General features: G+C 41.2%; 1 protein-coding gene across 1 annotated transcript; it reads right to left on the bottom strand.

The window, feature by feature from the left end:
* Nucleotides 1-10,733: 10,733 nt before the first annotated feature.
* On the bottom strand, nt 10,734-13,483 carry CFAP97D1 (CFAP97 domain containing 1). The gene is made up of 5 exons (XM_055579890.1): nt 13,360-13,483; nt 12,738-12,808; nt 12,361-12,479; nt 11,298-11,421; nt 10,734-10,790 (listed from the first exon to the last, which is right to left on the bottom strand). The coding sequence occupies exons 1-5, from the start codon at nt 13,481-13,483 to the stop codon at nt 10,734-10,736; spliced, it is 495 nt and encodes a 164-aa protein (XP_055435865.1).
* Nucleotides 13,484-13,591: the final 108 nt, after the last annotated feature.

The following is a 13,591-nucleotide window of genomic DNA, read 5'->3' on the forward strand; positions in this document are numbered from 1 at the left end:
AATAATGTGTTCAAGTTCACACAGCTTTAAAAAAATGGCAGAGTCATAATATTAGAGTCCAACTCTAATACCAGTGATTGTCATTAACCACTATACTGCCTCTCTTTTGTGGCCCCATAACTGAGGCTGTCTGTTAAGCCATTAACTTAGAAGTGAGGAATGTGCTCTCAGCTAGAATTTACAATAATATGCAGTATGGCTGCAACTTCTAAGACTTGAAAGAGGCTGCTTAAAGCTCTTGAAAGAACTCTTCCTCATGAGAAAAAAAGGAGGCAAGGTAAAGTGCAAAGCACCAGGAAGAAGATCTGCTGCCTGTTTAGAAATTTCCATTTTGCCTTCTTACACAAGGATACCTTTTCCACTTTTTATTGGATTGGCCAAAATGTTGGTTCAGGTTTTTCCATTACAATGTTGCAGAAAAACCCAAACAAACTTTTTGGTCAACCCACATAGCTCATGAACCTGGTAGGTCCACGGAACAGGATCACATTCTTCAGACCTTTCTAGCAAAAGGATGAGGACCTCTTTGTATTTACAAAGCACTGGATTCTTACCAAGTTAAATTAGTCTTAGCTGTTCCACATAGAACCAGGTGGGGAAGGCAGCTGCTCTTTGAAGCTGAGTGGCACATACCAAGTTGTGTGTATTGTACAGGAGAAAGAAAAAAGTGAACATGCTAGTCGCTTAGTCATGTCCGACTCTTTGTGACCCCGTGGACTGTAGCCCGCCAGGCTCCTCTGTTCATGGCATTCTCCAGGCAAGAATACTGAAGTGGGTAGCCATTCCCTTCTCCAGGGAATCTTCTGACCCAAGGATCAAACTCGAGTCTCCCACATCGCAGGCAGATTCTTTACCTCTGAGCCAGCAGGGAAGCCCCATTATACAGGAGAGAAGGATTAAAATCAGCCCTCAGGCAAAAAACATGTAAGTCAAAATTACTCTTGAAAAGTCCTCTAGCGTGGCCCCTTGGTGGAGATCCTAACCAACTCTTAGCAAAGCCCAACTGGGTGGTTTTTCCCCCATTGTAGGAGCACAGTGGTTGAATAACAGATTTTTTTTTTTTAATTTCAAACAACTCAGCATTTTCTTATTTTTAATATTTTCTTAATGATTTTCAGATGACTATTTCATCTTTTCATCTTTCTCTTCATGTGTATTGTGAAGCAAGGCATTAAAATGTGATGCCTGCTTTATTTCCTGTCTAAGCAACCTCCTCACCCCGAAGGCAAACTGTGTTGACAACTGCTTGGCTGCTACAAAATCTGTGAGAGCAGAATGGATAGGGCCCCAGAGACAGGTCATTTGTAAAGTGTTTTTGCTGTTTGCAAAAATAAAGCTGTTGTTTTTTTAAAAAAACCACAAACCTGTTTACAAATATATATTGGTGGAATATATATAAATTCAGTTCCTAGTCCCATTCTAGCCAATAGCACATACGTTCCGAGCCTCTGGGCAAAATTTCTGCATGTTTGTCTTTCTCGGCCTCACACCAAGAAATCTACTTATTTTATACCTTCCAATATGTCCCTTTTCTCCCACTTGGGCCCTCAATGGCTGGTAAGGTTTCTGCTTGTGTCTCCAACCAGAGAGAATATGGTGAGCTCTGGAGGGCTTTTTTCTAGGTCAAGGATGTTAGACGGGCAGGGCCAATAAGCTGCCATCACCCACTCTTACACCCACGACAGACATCACTAATTGATCATAGCACTCTCTTGCTGAATGTAGATATTGCTTTTGGATATTTCAGGATATAGTATCTGGTCTCAATTGAGCAGAACTGGCAAGTGAATTAATCTTGTTTGCCATCTTTGATGCAGGAATTTTAACCTTCTCTGTCATCCACTCCACTCCCTGCAGGAAGTGGATTTTTAAAAATTACAACCATCTGTCCTTCACAGACAATGCTTAGCTATGTTAAACACTGGCCGATTGTGCTTTTACCATTGAATACATACATGCTTTAAGGCATGTGACTCATCACAGTTTTACATCCACTTATACAGAGTTACACCATTTATGCCACCAGTCACAGGATCACGTGTGAAAAAAAAAGAAAGCATTTGTTGACTTTTTTATTAACTACTGACCAGCATATGCACAAAGCCCTCTTGAATCATATAGTTTAGAAACAATAAGCAGCATTTTTCTATCTGGCGGAGTCAATATGAATCTATTTTTTTTTTCCTGTCCTCTGAATACAGTCTCCAACCATTGCTTCCTTTAAAAGTCAGGCTTATGGTTTCAGAGCAAGATGATGTAGAATCATTTTTTCCCTCCTCCTCAATTCTAAATCTGGCTTCCCTGGTAGCTCAGTTGGTAAAGAATCCATCTGCAATGCAGGAGACCCTGGTTCGATTCCTGGGTCGGGAAGATCTGCTGAAGAAGGGATAGGCTACCCACTCCAGTATTCTTGGGCTTCCCTGTGACTCAGCTGGTAAAGAATCTGCCTGCAATGCAGGAGACCTGGTTTCAGTTTCTGGGTTGGGAAGATCCCCTGGAGAAGGGAATGTCTACCCACTCCAGTATTTAAGCCTGGAGAATTCCATGGACTGTATGGTCCATGGGGTCACAAAGAGTTGGACATGACTGAGTGACTTACACTTTCACTTTCACCTCTAAATGGCTTCCCAGGTGGCACAGTGGTAAAGAACCCACTTGCCAATGCAGGAGACACAAGAGACTTGGCTCTGATCCCTGGGTTGGGAAGATCCCTTGAAGGAGGAAATGGCAACCCACTCCAGCATTCTTGCCTGGAAAATTCCATGGACAGAGGAGTCTGGCATGCTACATTCCATGGGGTTGCAAAGAGTTGGATACTACAGAGCACACACGTGTGTACATACCACCACCACAACTCCAAATACAACTTAAAATCTTAGGAATTTATTGATAAAAGGACTCTGAAAGATGGAAAGAAAATGGGTTGAGTAGGGAAACTCAAGATTTGAGGAACAAACAATGTGGTGACTTTCCTGGGCTTTCTTTTCATCTCCCACACCCAACTGAGATATGAAAAGGCCTACAACCCAGAACCACCAATAGCAGAGACAGGGAAGGAAAAATTATGGAAAAAATGGAGGAAGGAAGGAAGAGAAAGAAGGGGGGAGTGAGGCAGGAAGAAAGGAAAAAAAGTTTGCTTTTTCTGCCAAAGGACAGGAAAGGGGAAAGAAACCTGGAAGAGACCTACCAGGGAGCCCCAGCCCTAGCTCCACACCAGGGTACCAGCAGGTGGCCCAGTTCATTCATAGCAGGAGTGAAGCCTTATGTCTCCCTGCCTTCCACCCAGTGACAAAAGAAGACCCAGGCCCAGCAATGCCTGCCCACCCCCTCTGCAGAAGGTAACCCAGCAACACTGTGCAGCCCAGGGAAGCACATTCCCACACTGCAGAAGACACCAGAAGGGACTGAGTGGGAGTCCTGGCAGTACCCAAAGAACAAGCAGACAAGAATAGTATTGCAAAGGCTCAGAAAACCATACTTCATTGAAAATAAGACACATAAAAGAAGCAGAAATTTATACCAACACCTAAACTGGACTACTATCTGCTATAATAGAAGATTTAAATAGGATTAAGAGACCCCTAAGATAATCACCCAAATATCCAGGATATGAGAGAGAAATGTGATGAGATATTACTCATCATAATACAAACCAAGAAAACTCCAATCAACCAATACTAGTATGATATGATTCAGATGTTAGAATTTATCTAATAAGAATTTAAAACAATTGTAATAAAAATGCTTTAACAATAAATAACAAATTCTAGAAAAAATTTTAAAAACAGATAATCTTACAAAGAAATAGAAGTTATGAAAAATAACTATATGGAAATGATATAAACATAAAGTTATTGAAAAATTGAAAACTCAGATGGATTCAGTAGTAGAATAGAAGTGACAGAAGATCAAATCAGGGTACTTGAGGACAGATCAATAAAATTTATGCAATGTGAACAAATAACTGGAAAAAAGCATTACAGACAAAAAAGTTAACACTGGTATCATCAGAATCCCATAAGGAGAAACTGTGGTGCCAGAAAGTACTCAAAGAAATAACAGCCAAAAATTCCCCCAGTTTAGTGAAAGATATAAATCTACAGATTCAAGAAGCTGATAAGCTCAAAATAGGATAAGCCCAAAGAAATCCATACCAAGATACATCATAATTAATCTCCTGAAAACTAAAGACTAAAGAAAAACCCCAAAACCAAAAACTTAAGAACCGGGAGAAACAACAGGAAGGAACACCAACACAAATTCTATTTTAATATTACTTTAAAGGAAACTGTGCAGGCTTGAAAAAGTGACATGACATTTATCAAGTGCTGACAGCAAAGACTCTCAGTCTTGAATCCTAAATGTGATGAAACTATCCCTCAGGAATGAAGAGGAAATAAAGACATTCTCCAGTAAAGGGAAACTAACATAATTTCTTGAGACTAACTCTTAAAAAATGATTAACAAAATGGCAGAAGGCTGGGACATTCAGAAAGGAAAAAAACAACTGAATATGTAAAGCTAGAAGTAAATAGGTTATTCTTCACCTCTTGACTTTCTTTACCCATATTTTCTGGATAACAAAAGTTATGTCACCATCTGATACAGTGTTCAGTGTATATAGAGGAAATACATAAGATAATTATATTCTAAAAGTGAGGAAGATATTGGCAGAGTGGATTAAAAGAAAACATGACCTGAACTTCCCTGGTGGTACAATGGATAAGAATCCACCTGCCAATGCAGGGGACACAGGTTCAATCCCTGGCCCCAGGAAGATTCTATATGCTGTGGAGCAACTAAACCCATGCACCACAACTACTGAGCCAGAAATCCAGAGTCCAGGAGCCTCAACTACTGAAGCTCCACGTCTGGAGCCTGGGACCCACAACAAGAGAAGACACCACAATGAGAAGCCCTTGCACCACAACAAAGAGTAGCCCCTGTTCTAGAGAAAACAACTAGAGAAAGTCTGCACAAAGCAATGAAGACCCAGAGCAGCCAAAAATAAATAAATAAATAAATGATCCAACTATATAAAAGACGCTTACTCCTTGGAAGGATAGTTATGTCCAACCTAGATAGCATATTCAAAAGCAGAGACATTACTTTGCCACCAAAGGTCTGTCTAGTCAAGGCTATGGTTTTTCCAGTGGTCATGTATGGATGTGAGAGTTGGACTGTGAAGAAGGCTGAGTGCCGAAGAATTGATGCTTTTGAACTGTGGTGTTGGAGAAGACTCTTGAGAGTCCCTTGGACTGCAAGGAGATCCAACCAGTCCATTCTGAAGGAGATCAGCCCTGGGCTTTCTTTGGAAGGAATGATGTTAAAGCTGAAACTCCAGTACTTTGGCCACCTCGTGCGAAGAGTTGACTCATTGGAAAAGACTCTGATGCTGGGAGGGACTGGGGGCAAGAGGAGAAGGGGATGACAGAGGATGAGATGGCTGGATGGCATCACTGACTCGATGGACGTGAGTTTGAGTGAACTTCGGGAGTTGGTGATGGACAGGGAGGCCTGGCGTGCTGCAATTCATGGGGTCGCAGAGAGTCGGACACGACTGAGCGACTGATCTGATCTGATATGTCATCTACAAGTATACAAAAGTAGTTGGAAAGGATGGAAACATATGCAAACAATTTTTTTAAAAGCATAATTTAAAAAGGCTATATTATTATCAGATAAAGTAGACTTCAGAGAAAGAAAATTACTAAGGACAAAGAAGAACATTATATAATGGTAAAAGGATCACTTCATCAAGTAGATAGAGCAATCCTAAATGTGTGTGCAACAAACACCAGAGCTTTAAAATACATGAAGCAAAAACTGACATAGCTAAGGACTTCCCTGGTGATTCACCTTCCAATGCAGGGGACATGGGTTCGATCCCTGGTCAGAGAACTAAGATCCCACATGTTGCGGGGCAACTTAGCCCACATACCGCGGCAAGAGAAACCCGCACACCTAAACAAGAGAAACCCTTGCACACCACAGCAAAAAAAAGCCCACATGCACCGCAGTGAGGACCCAGTGCAGCCAAAAAGGAGAAAAAAAAAATGACAGAGCTAAAAGAAGAAATAGACAACTCTACGGATATAATTGGGGGAGTCAACACTCTACTCTCAGCAACTGATAGGATTAGAACAGAAAGTTATCTAGGGCATAAAAGAACTGAACACCATCAACTAAGAGGATCTAATTGACATTTATAAAACACTCCCCTCAATGGCAGCACAATATACAGTCTTTTCAAATGCCCGTGAAATATTTACCTAGGTAGGCCATATTTACAAATTTAAGAGAATTGGAAATCTAGGGTATGTCCTCTGACCATAATGGACTCAAATTCAGTCACAGAAAGACAATAGGAAAATCTCCAAATCATTTGAAAGAATACCTGATATAACCTTAAAAGTTCATGGAAACTTCCTGGAGAATGGACCACTCTCTTGTATAAATAATGTATAGGTGTTATCCAGATAAAGACATGGAACTATGGATTTTCTGGCTAGAGGGGAAAACAGATGAATGGGATGAGAAGAAAACATGTCTTCTGTTAGTTGAAAAAGGCAAGGAATGATCAGACATAAGGTTGCAGGCTAATCATGGCATCCAGTCCCATCACTTCATGGCAAATAGATGGGGAAACAGTTTTTCTGGGCTCCAAAATCACTGCAGATGGTGATTGCAGCCATGAAATTAAAAGACGCTTACTCCTTGGAAGGAAAGTTATGACCAACCTAGATAGCATATTCAAAAGCAGAGACATTACTTTGCCAACAAAGTCTTGTCAAGGCTGTGGTTTTTCCAGTGGTCATGTATGGATGTGAGAGTTGGACTATAAAGAAAGCTGAGTGCCAAATAATTGATGCTTTTGAACTGTGGTGTTGGAGAAGACTCTTGAGAGTCCCTTGGACTGCAAGGAGGTTCAACCAGTCCATCATAAAGGAGGTTGGTCCTGGGTGTTCATTGGAAGGACTGATGTTGAAGCTGAAACTCCAATACTTTGGCCACCTGATGTGAAGAGCTGACTCATTTGAAAGACCCCGATGCTGGGAAAGATTGAGGGCAGGAGGAGAAGGGGACGACAGAGGATGAGATGGTTGGATGGCATCACCAACTCGACAGACATGGGTTTGGGTGAACTCTGGGAGTTGGTGACGGACAGGGAGCCCTGGCGTGCTGCGGTTCATGGGGTCGCAAAGAGTTGGACATGACTGAGCGACTGAACTGAACTGAAGGGTGCAGGCATTTGTCATTTTTGTGAAATTCTGGTATCCGAACCTTATTGTAACTAGGGGGAAATTCCCTATTCTGGTGAGAATGAGAAGCAGAACCCATGTTCAGAATTGGAAAAATGCAAATACCCTTCCAATCTCCCTTGCAGATAAGGAATGGGTACATATGATCTAAGTTACATCAATTAGATACACCTTCACTGACTTGGAGTTTAGAGCTAGTGACACAAAGACTTCAGATCAGTGAGAACTTAGGAAGGAAGATCCAGTTCCATTCCAGGTAGAACAGGGGCAACTGTGTGAGCTACAGCACCGCAGACCAATTGTACACCAAGACCTGGGGCATTGTTCCTTGAATGTGCCGCTTGAAGCTCAGTCCTGCAGTTTTCTGGCAAATACTGTTAGCTATTTCATTCAATAAATTATACATTTTTTTTTACTAAAATCAGACGTCAATTTACATTGCTTGAAATAAAAATTCCTGTTGATAGAGGGTTCTGAGACAGAAGGAACAAGATCGTGAGGGGCCCATATTGTGTATGCCGCATTGAAACGTGTGGCTCATTCTGGAAGGAATGGCAAATCATTGAAGGTGTGAAGCTAGAAAGTGATATGGGCATTTTCCCATTAATAATACCAGTTGTAAATCACAAATGCCTGAAATGGGCAGTAGTACATACAAAGACTGAGAGGATGGGTAGATTTAAAATAGGCAGGGGAGAGGAAGGGATGAAAGAGAGGGAGTAAAGGATGACTGCCAGGCTTCTCACCAGGATGTCTAGAAGAATGACTCCTCAAAATGAGATGAACTGGAATCCATTTAAAATTGAATTTGTATTTGCACACACTAATTTTTTTCTTTAAACTTTTTATTTTGAGGTAATTGACATGTGTGAAAGAAAGAATACAGAGAGATCCTGTGTACCATTTACTCAGTTTCCCCAGGTGGTAGCCCTTGGCAAAACTACACACAGTATCACAGCCAGATGGGCATGACAGAGCCAGATACAGAACAATCTCATGATTGATGAACTGAATGACAGCGAAATTTAAATGCTTTACACTGTGAAAGATGAAAAGACAAATTACAGAGAAAATATTTTGCAGATCCCATATCCAACACCAAGGACTTGGGTGTAGAATGTGTAAAGAAATCTCAAAATTCAATGTTAAAGAGAGCAATCCAATTAGAAAATGGCAAATGTACCAATATTTCACCAAAGAGCATATGCAGAGAGCAAATAAACATATGAAAGATGTTCAACATCATTAATTATTAGAAAAATGCAAGTTAAAACCACATGAGATGTTACTGCACATATTATAATCAGATCAGATCAGTTCAGTCACTCAGTCATGTCCGACTCTTTGCAACCCCCATGAATCGCAGCACACCAGGCCTCCCTGTCCATCACCAACTCCCGGAGTTCACTCAGACTCATGTCCATTGAGTCAGTGATGCCATCCAGCCATCTCATCCTCTGTCGTCCCCTTCTCCTCTTGCCCCCAATCCCTCCCAGCAAAACTAAAAATGGCGATAACATCAAATGCTGATGAGGATATGAAAAAGCTGGCTTACTCATTGCTGGTAGGAATATAAATGGTATAACCACTCTGAAAATGGTTTTGTAATTTCTCTTAAAATGGACTTATCATATAATCCCATAAGTACACTCCTGGGCATTTATCCCAGAGAAATCAAACTTATTTTCATGCAGAAACTTGTGCATAATAGTGGATAGCAGCTTTATTCATAATGGTCAAAAAACTAGAAATTACCCCAATATCCTGCAATGGGTAAAACTGTGGTACATTCATCCCATGGAATACCACTTAGCAATAAAAAGGAATGAACTATCAACACATGCAACCTGGATGAACCTCAAGGAAATTATATGGAGTGGAAAAAAATAGTCTGAAAAGAATGAATACATACTGCATGATTCCATTTATGTAACATTCATGAAACAGCATAATTATAGAAATGGAAAACAGATTAGTAATTGCCGGGGTTTAGGGCTGGGGGGCAGAGGCTGGCTGTGGCCAAAAAGGGTGGTAAGGTATTTTCCATAATGGTACAGTTAACTGTCTTGAAAGTGTTTGTATTAATACAAAACCACACTTGTGATAAAAACAGCATGGAGTTATACACACACATAACAAATGAGTGCATGTGTAAGTGGTGAAATTTGTGTATGCGCTATAGATTGTACCAATGTCAACTTTCCTGGAGAGACACCATACTGTATTTAGATGTTAACATTGGGAGAAGCTGGGTGAGAAGGTTGCAGGAGGCCTCACCATACATTTATTTGTAACTTCCCGTAAATCTATTTTAAAATAAAACATTTATTTCTGATAAGAACATATAAGATCTCCTCTCCTTCCAAATAAACCATTTAAAAAGGCTCAAAACCAGCATGACCAATCCCAGAAGCCATGCAACATTGTCTTGTCATGTGTTTTGAGATATTTTTGACATTTTCAATCTTGCTTCTCCCTACAAATGAACAGAGTCCATGAAAATCTCACTGAAGCATTCTTTTCCAATCCTGGGTATTCACAGAGAAGCTAATGGTGTTTTTCCTCTGTGTTGTCTGAACTTTAATTTCCTCATGTGCTTTTTGTTTTCCATTTCCACAGAGCTGAGCTTGTGGTTGAATCATCTCACCCAGCCTATTCTTCCTGCTTGGGGTGGTGCAAATGGTGTATGCTTTAAAAAGCTGTCACTTTCTCTCTCTCATTAAGACTTTTCATAGCCCCCAATAAAAGTGCTTGTTGGATCTTTCCTTCTGCCTGCCTCATTCTGTCTCCATTTGGGGATGGAACTTAATGCCTTTGGGTATTTTACATGTAACTTACTCATTTTATGTTCCAAGCTTTATTGTAGCATCCTAAGATTGAGCATTCAGCCACTTAGGAGTGCCTTGAAATCCTAAGCAGCTAAGAAATCCTAGGGCCTTCTCTTGTCTTATCCATGGTGAGTAACCTTGCATTCAAGGAGAGGAGAGGGAGAGAAATGGAGAGCCATCAATTATACAGAATTATTCTTTGAAAAGCCTGCGTGTCCATTTATCCTTCTCCCTAGGGGCAGCAGCAGGGCAGGGGAACTTAGTCATTACTAATAATATGAAATAATATGAAATGCCAACACAATAGTACTTTTGAACAGTGACAGAGACCTGTAATGTAACTTCAACATAACATTAAAGCCACGAGACCTCCTGTTTATGTCTTACTAAAACAAATCACTTCCCCTTAGACTCACATAAAGCCTCAAAGCTGGTGACAAAAGGCAGTCATTTCCTACTTATATGGAGAGAGGAAACAAAAACGGAACTCTAGTCCCCGAATGGATGGCCAATCAATATTACGGAAGAGCAAAATTCACCCCTTGGTTGGGCCCCTCGTTCTCCATCTACATGGGTTTTAGGGCTTTGCCATGAATTGTGATCACCATGTTCTCTGATAAAGAGCAGCCATGTGGAAACATACCTATTTATCTCGGGAGAGAAGATATCTGGTTGTATTTCTGATATAGCGTCTTGAATTCTTGAAGGAAAAAAAAATCAGAAAGATTTATGTCAATGCCCAGGTGCTGGTGTGAAAGTTGAAGTTCTAAATCCTATGGGTCTTAGAAAACGCTTACAGACCAAAGCCAGAGAGTGGAAGTTTATAAAAACACTGCAGATGGCTTTTTCCCCCCTCTTGCAGGATTGTCCCTACATGAAACAAATCAACCACATACTGAATTGTATACCCTTCATCTTCTTTGCTTGCTCATTCAACCTAAATGAATTAAGGGATGAGGGAAGATGTTACCAGATATTTTCTGAAGCTGTCACATAATGGCTTTGCTACCAAGGGGATGTCCTTAGCTGGTGAAGGGTTTGCTCCTGTTGTTAGCTTTGTAGGCTCTGGGCAGTTTTTCTCTTACAGATTGTTACATTCCTTATGATTTTGTCCTCCAACAATCAGGGGTCTCTCCTGAGATTGACTCTCCTCTGAACACAGCCAGATTCTGTGAGTGAATAAAGCTATCACAGAGTATCCACGTGCCTGCCAATCTAACTCCGACGACTTGCGGTCATAGTGTGGTTTGCGATCACCAAGCCTCTTCAGAATGCCCTGGTTTTCCACAGTGATTCTCACTAGCTCCCGGTTCCTTGTTTCTCTGTTTAAGCTGGGAAAAAAAAAAAAATCCTAAAATAGGTGAAGAATAAAATTCTCCTTCCAGACTGGAGTGGGGAAGATGAAGTTATGATGTCAGAAATTCAGGCTGCCTGAGTGCAGGGAGCCTGCTGTTCCACGGAGCCCTGAGAACCTATTGAACCAGACTGCATTCTGGGAAACATGCAAAGCTTTTTTAGGGTAAGGCCAGTGGTTCTCAGCCCTGCAGCCTACTAGAAGATTCTATTTTATTGGTCTGGGATGGAGCTTGGGGATTAGCATTTTGCAATAGCTCCCCAGGCATTATTATATGAAACTAGGATTGAGACTCTCTGGTTTAGGTGATGAAGGTCTTGTCTACCCAGAAATCACAAATAGCTGGTAACAGTTTTGGTTCACCTTACTCCCCTCAGCTTTCAACCCAGTTTTAAATACACAAGGATCAGGAAAGACATCTTGACACTCTCCCCTACACACTGACACACAGATACACACTCATTTTCCTCGCATACATTCCTTTTGTAGCCCTGATCAGACTGTATAATTATTTGCATAAATGTCCCCTCTTTCTGACCTTGTGTTTTGAGGTTAGGAAATATACATCTCATTTCACCTCTGTATCCCTGGTGCTCAGCACATAGTAGTTGCTCAGCAAATATTTGCAGAAACAATTTTAAGAATGTTATATTAAAATCCCAGTTATCATCACCATTTTTAAAAAGTGCTTTCCTGTGACAAACTCTAAATAGGACTCCAAGGAGTCTCTTAGGGAATAAAAGTTAGCTCTCTAACGTTAGAGAAAGGTTCTTGTTTGGGGTGGTTTTCTTTCTCCTTAACATGGTCTCTTTGGTTATCCCTCAGGATAACTTTCCTTCAGTATGCCTCTAGTACTAAAGCCCAACAAGGGGGAAGTCAGTTTTGACTTTCAGAAAATGAAGAGAAATAATACTACCTCTTGGAAAAATATTCGTTCCAGCAATCCACCTTGGCGGGGCCTCGGTGGGCATTGGCGATTTTTTGACACAGTTGCTTGTTTTCGTATTCAATTTTGTCGATTCTCTTTTGTTCACCCTGGTGAGAAACCCCACCCCACCATGGTGACATCATCACTACATCATGCTCCCTCTCACAACGGTGAGCATCCCCCTCCTGTGGGATTATGGGAAAGGGGCAAACTGGGGGCTACAGTGGAGACTGGGAGCAGGGCTGAGGAATCCAGGGGTGGTGTATGGACAGGAGGAGGAAGTGGTGGGTATTTAGAAGGTTCTGGGAAACTGGACCTCTTTGGGACATAGATAAGGTACATTTGCAGATGGCAAGAACAAATACCTGCAGTTTGCTCAATTTTAAGATGTGATGTGTGTGCGCTGCTGGAGGTTTGGTATCAACAGTAGGCTTCACTGGAGAGGAAGGAAAGAGAGCAATGTTACATCACAGGTATCCTCTTAGTAGCCTTAGGGACTCTGCTCACATTCTACACAATGACACTGATTAAAACATTACAAGTTTGAATTCTGAACCAATTCAGTTCAGGGATTCTGGTTCAGTTGACTTTCCCAAACTGACATCTTTTGAAGAGTTTTGAGCAGACATGAAAGCATGATGAGGGCTGAGAAAAATAAAATTTACAGACATAAATGTTCCTTGAAGCTAATGAAAGAGCCTTTCTCCCACCCTTTCCCAATATGACTATCCTGGCTACTGGATGCTGCCGTCTCATCCTCTGTCTAGCTTTTTGGCTCTAAAGAGCTTAAATGAGTATTTCCATCAAAGGAACTCCCTGATGGAAGATAAATTTTGTCACTGATGCTAATGCCCTCTTGACCAGACTCAGCAGATAAGGCCATATCATTGCAAAGCTGTGTACTGCTCTGGTTTACCATCAATATCTCTTAAGGTGAGCCCTTTCAGAATCCTAGTCATAGTGTCCAGTTTAAATTGCCCCACATACCTATTTGTATTCTATTCTTATGAAATGCGTAGTGGCCAAAGTCCAGCTTCTTCCTGAAGGATGTGCTCTGTCTGTGATTAGAGACAATTACAGGGTAGGCCAGATAATCCAGGGAATTGTTCATCTTCTCTTCCTAGTCTCACTTCTGAAATGAGGCACCCAGGCTCCTCTGTGAGGTACTTAGCTGTCCATGATGGGTTGTCATAGTTACTCAGTTATGACATCAGGGACA

The sequence above is a fragment of the Bubalus kerabau genome, chromosome 4 (assembly GCF_029407905.1).
Source record: "Bubalus kerabau isolate K-KA32 ecotype Philippines breed swamp buffalo chromosome 4, PCC_UOA_SB_1v2, whole genome shotgun sequence".
NCBI classification, from domain to species: Eukaryota; Metazoa; Chordata; class Mammalia; order Artiodactyla; family Bovidae; genus Bubalus; species Bubalus kerabau.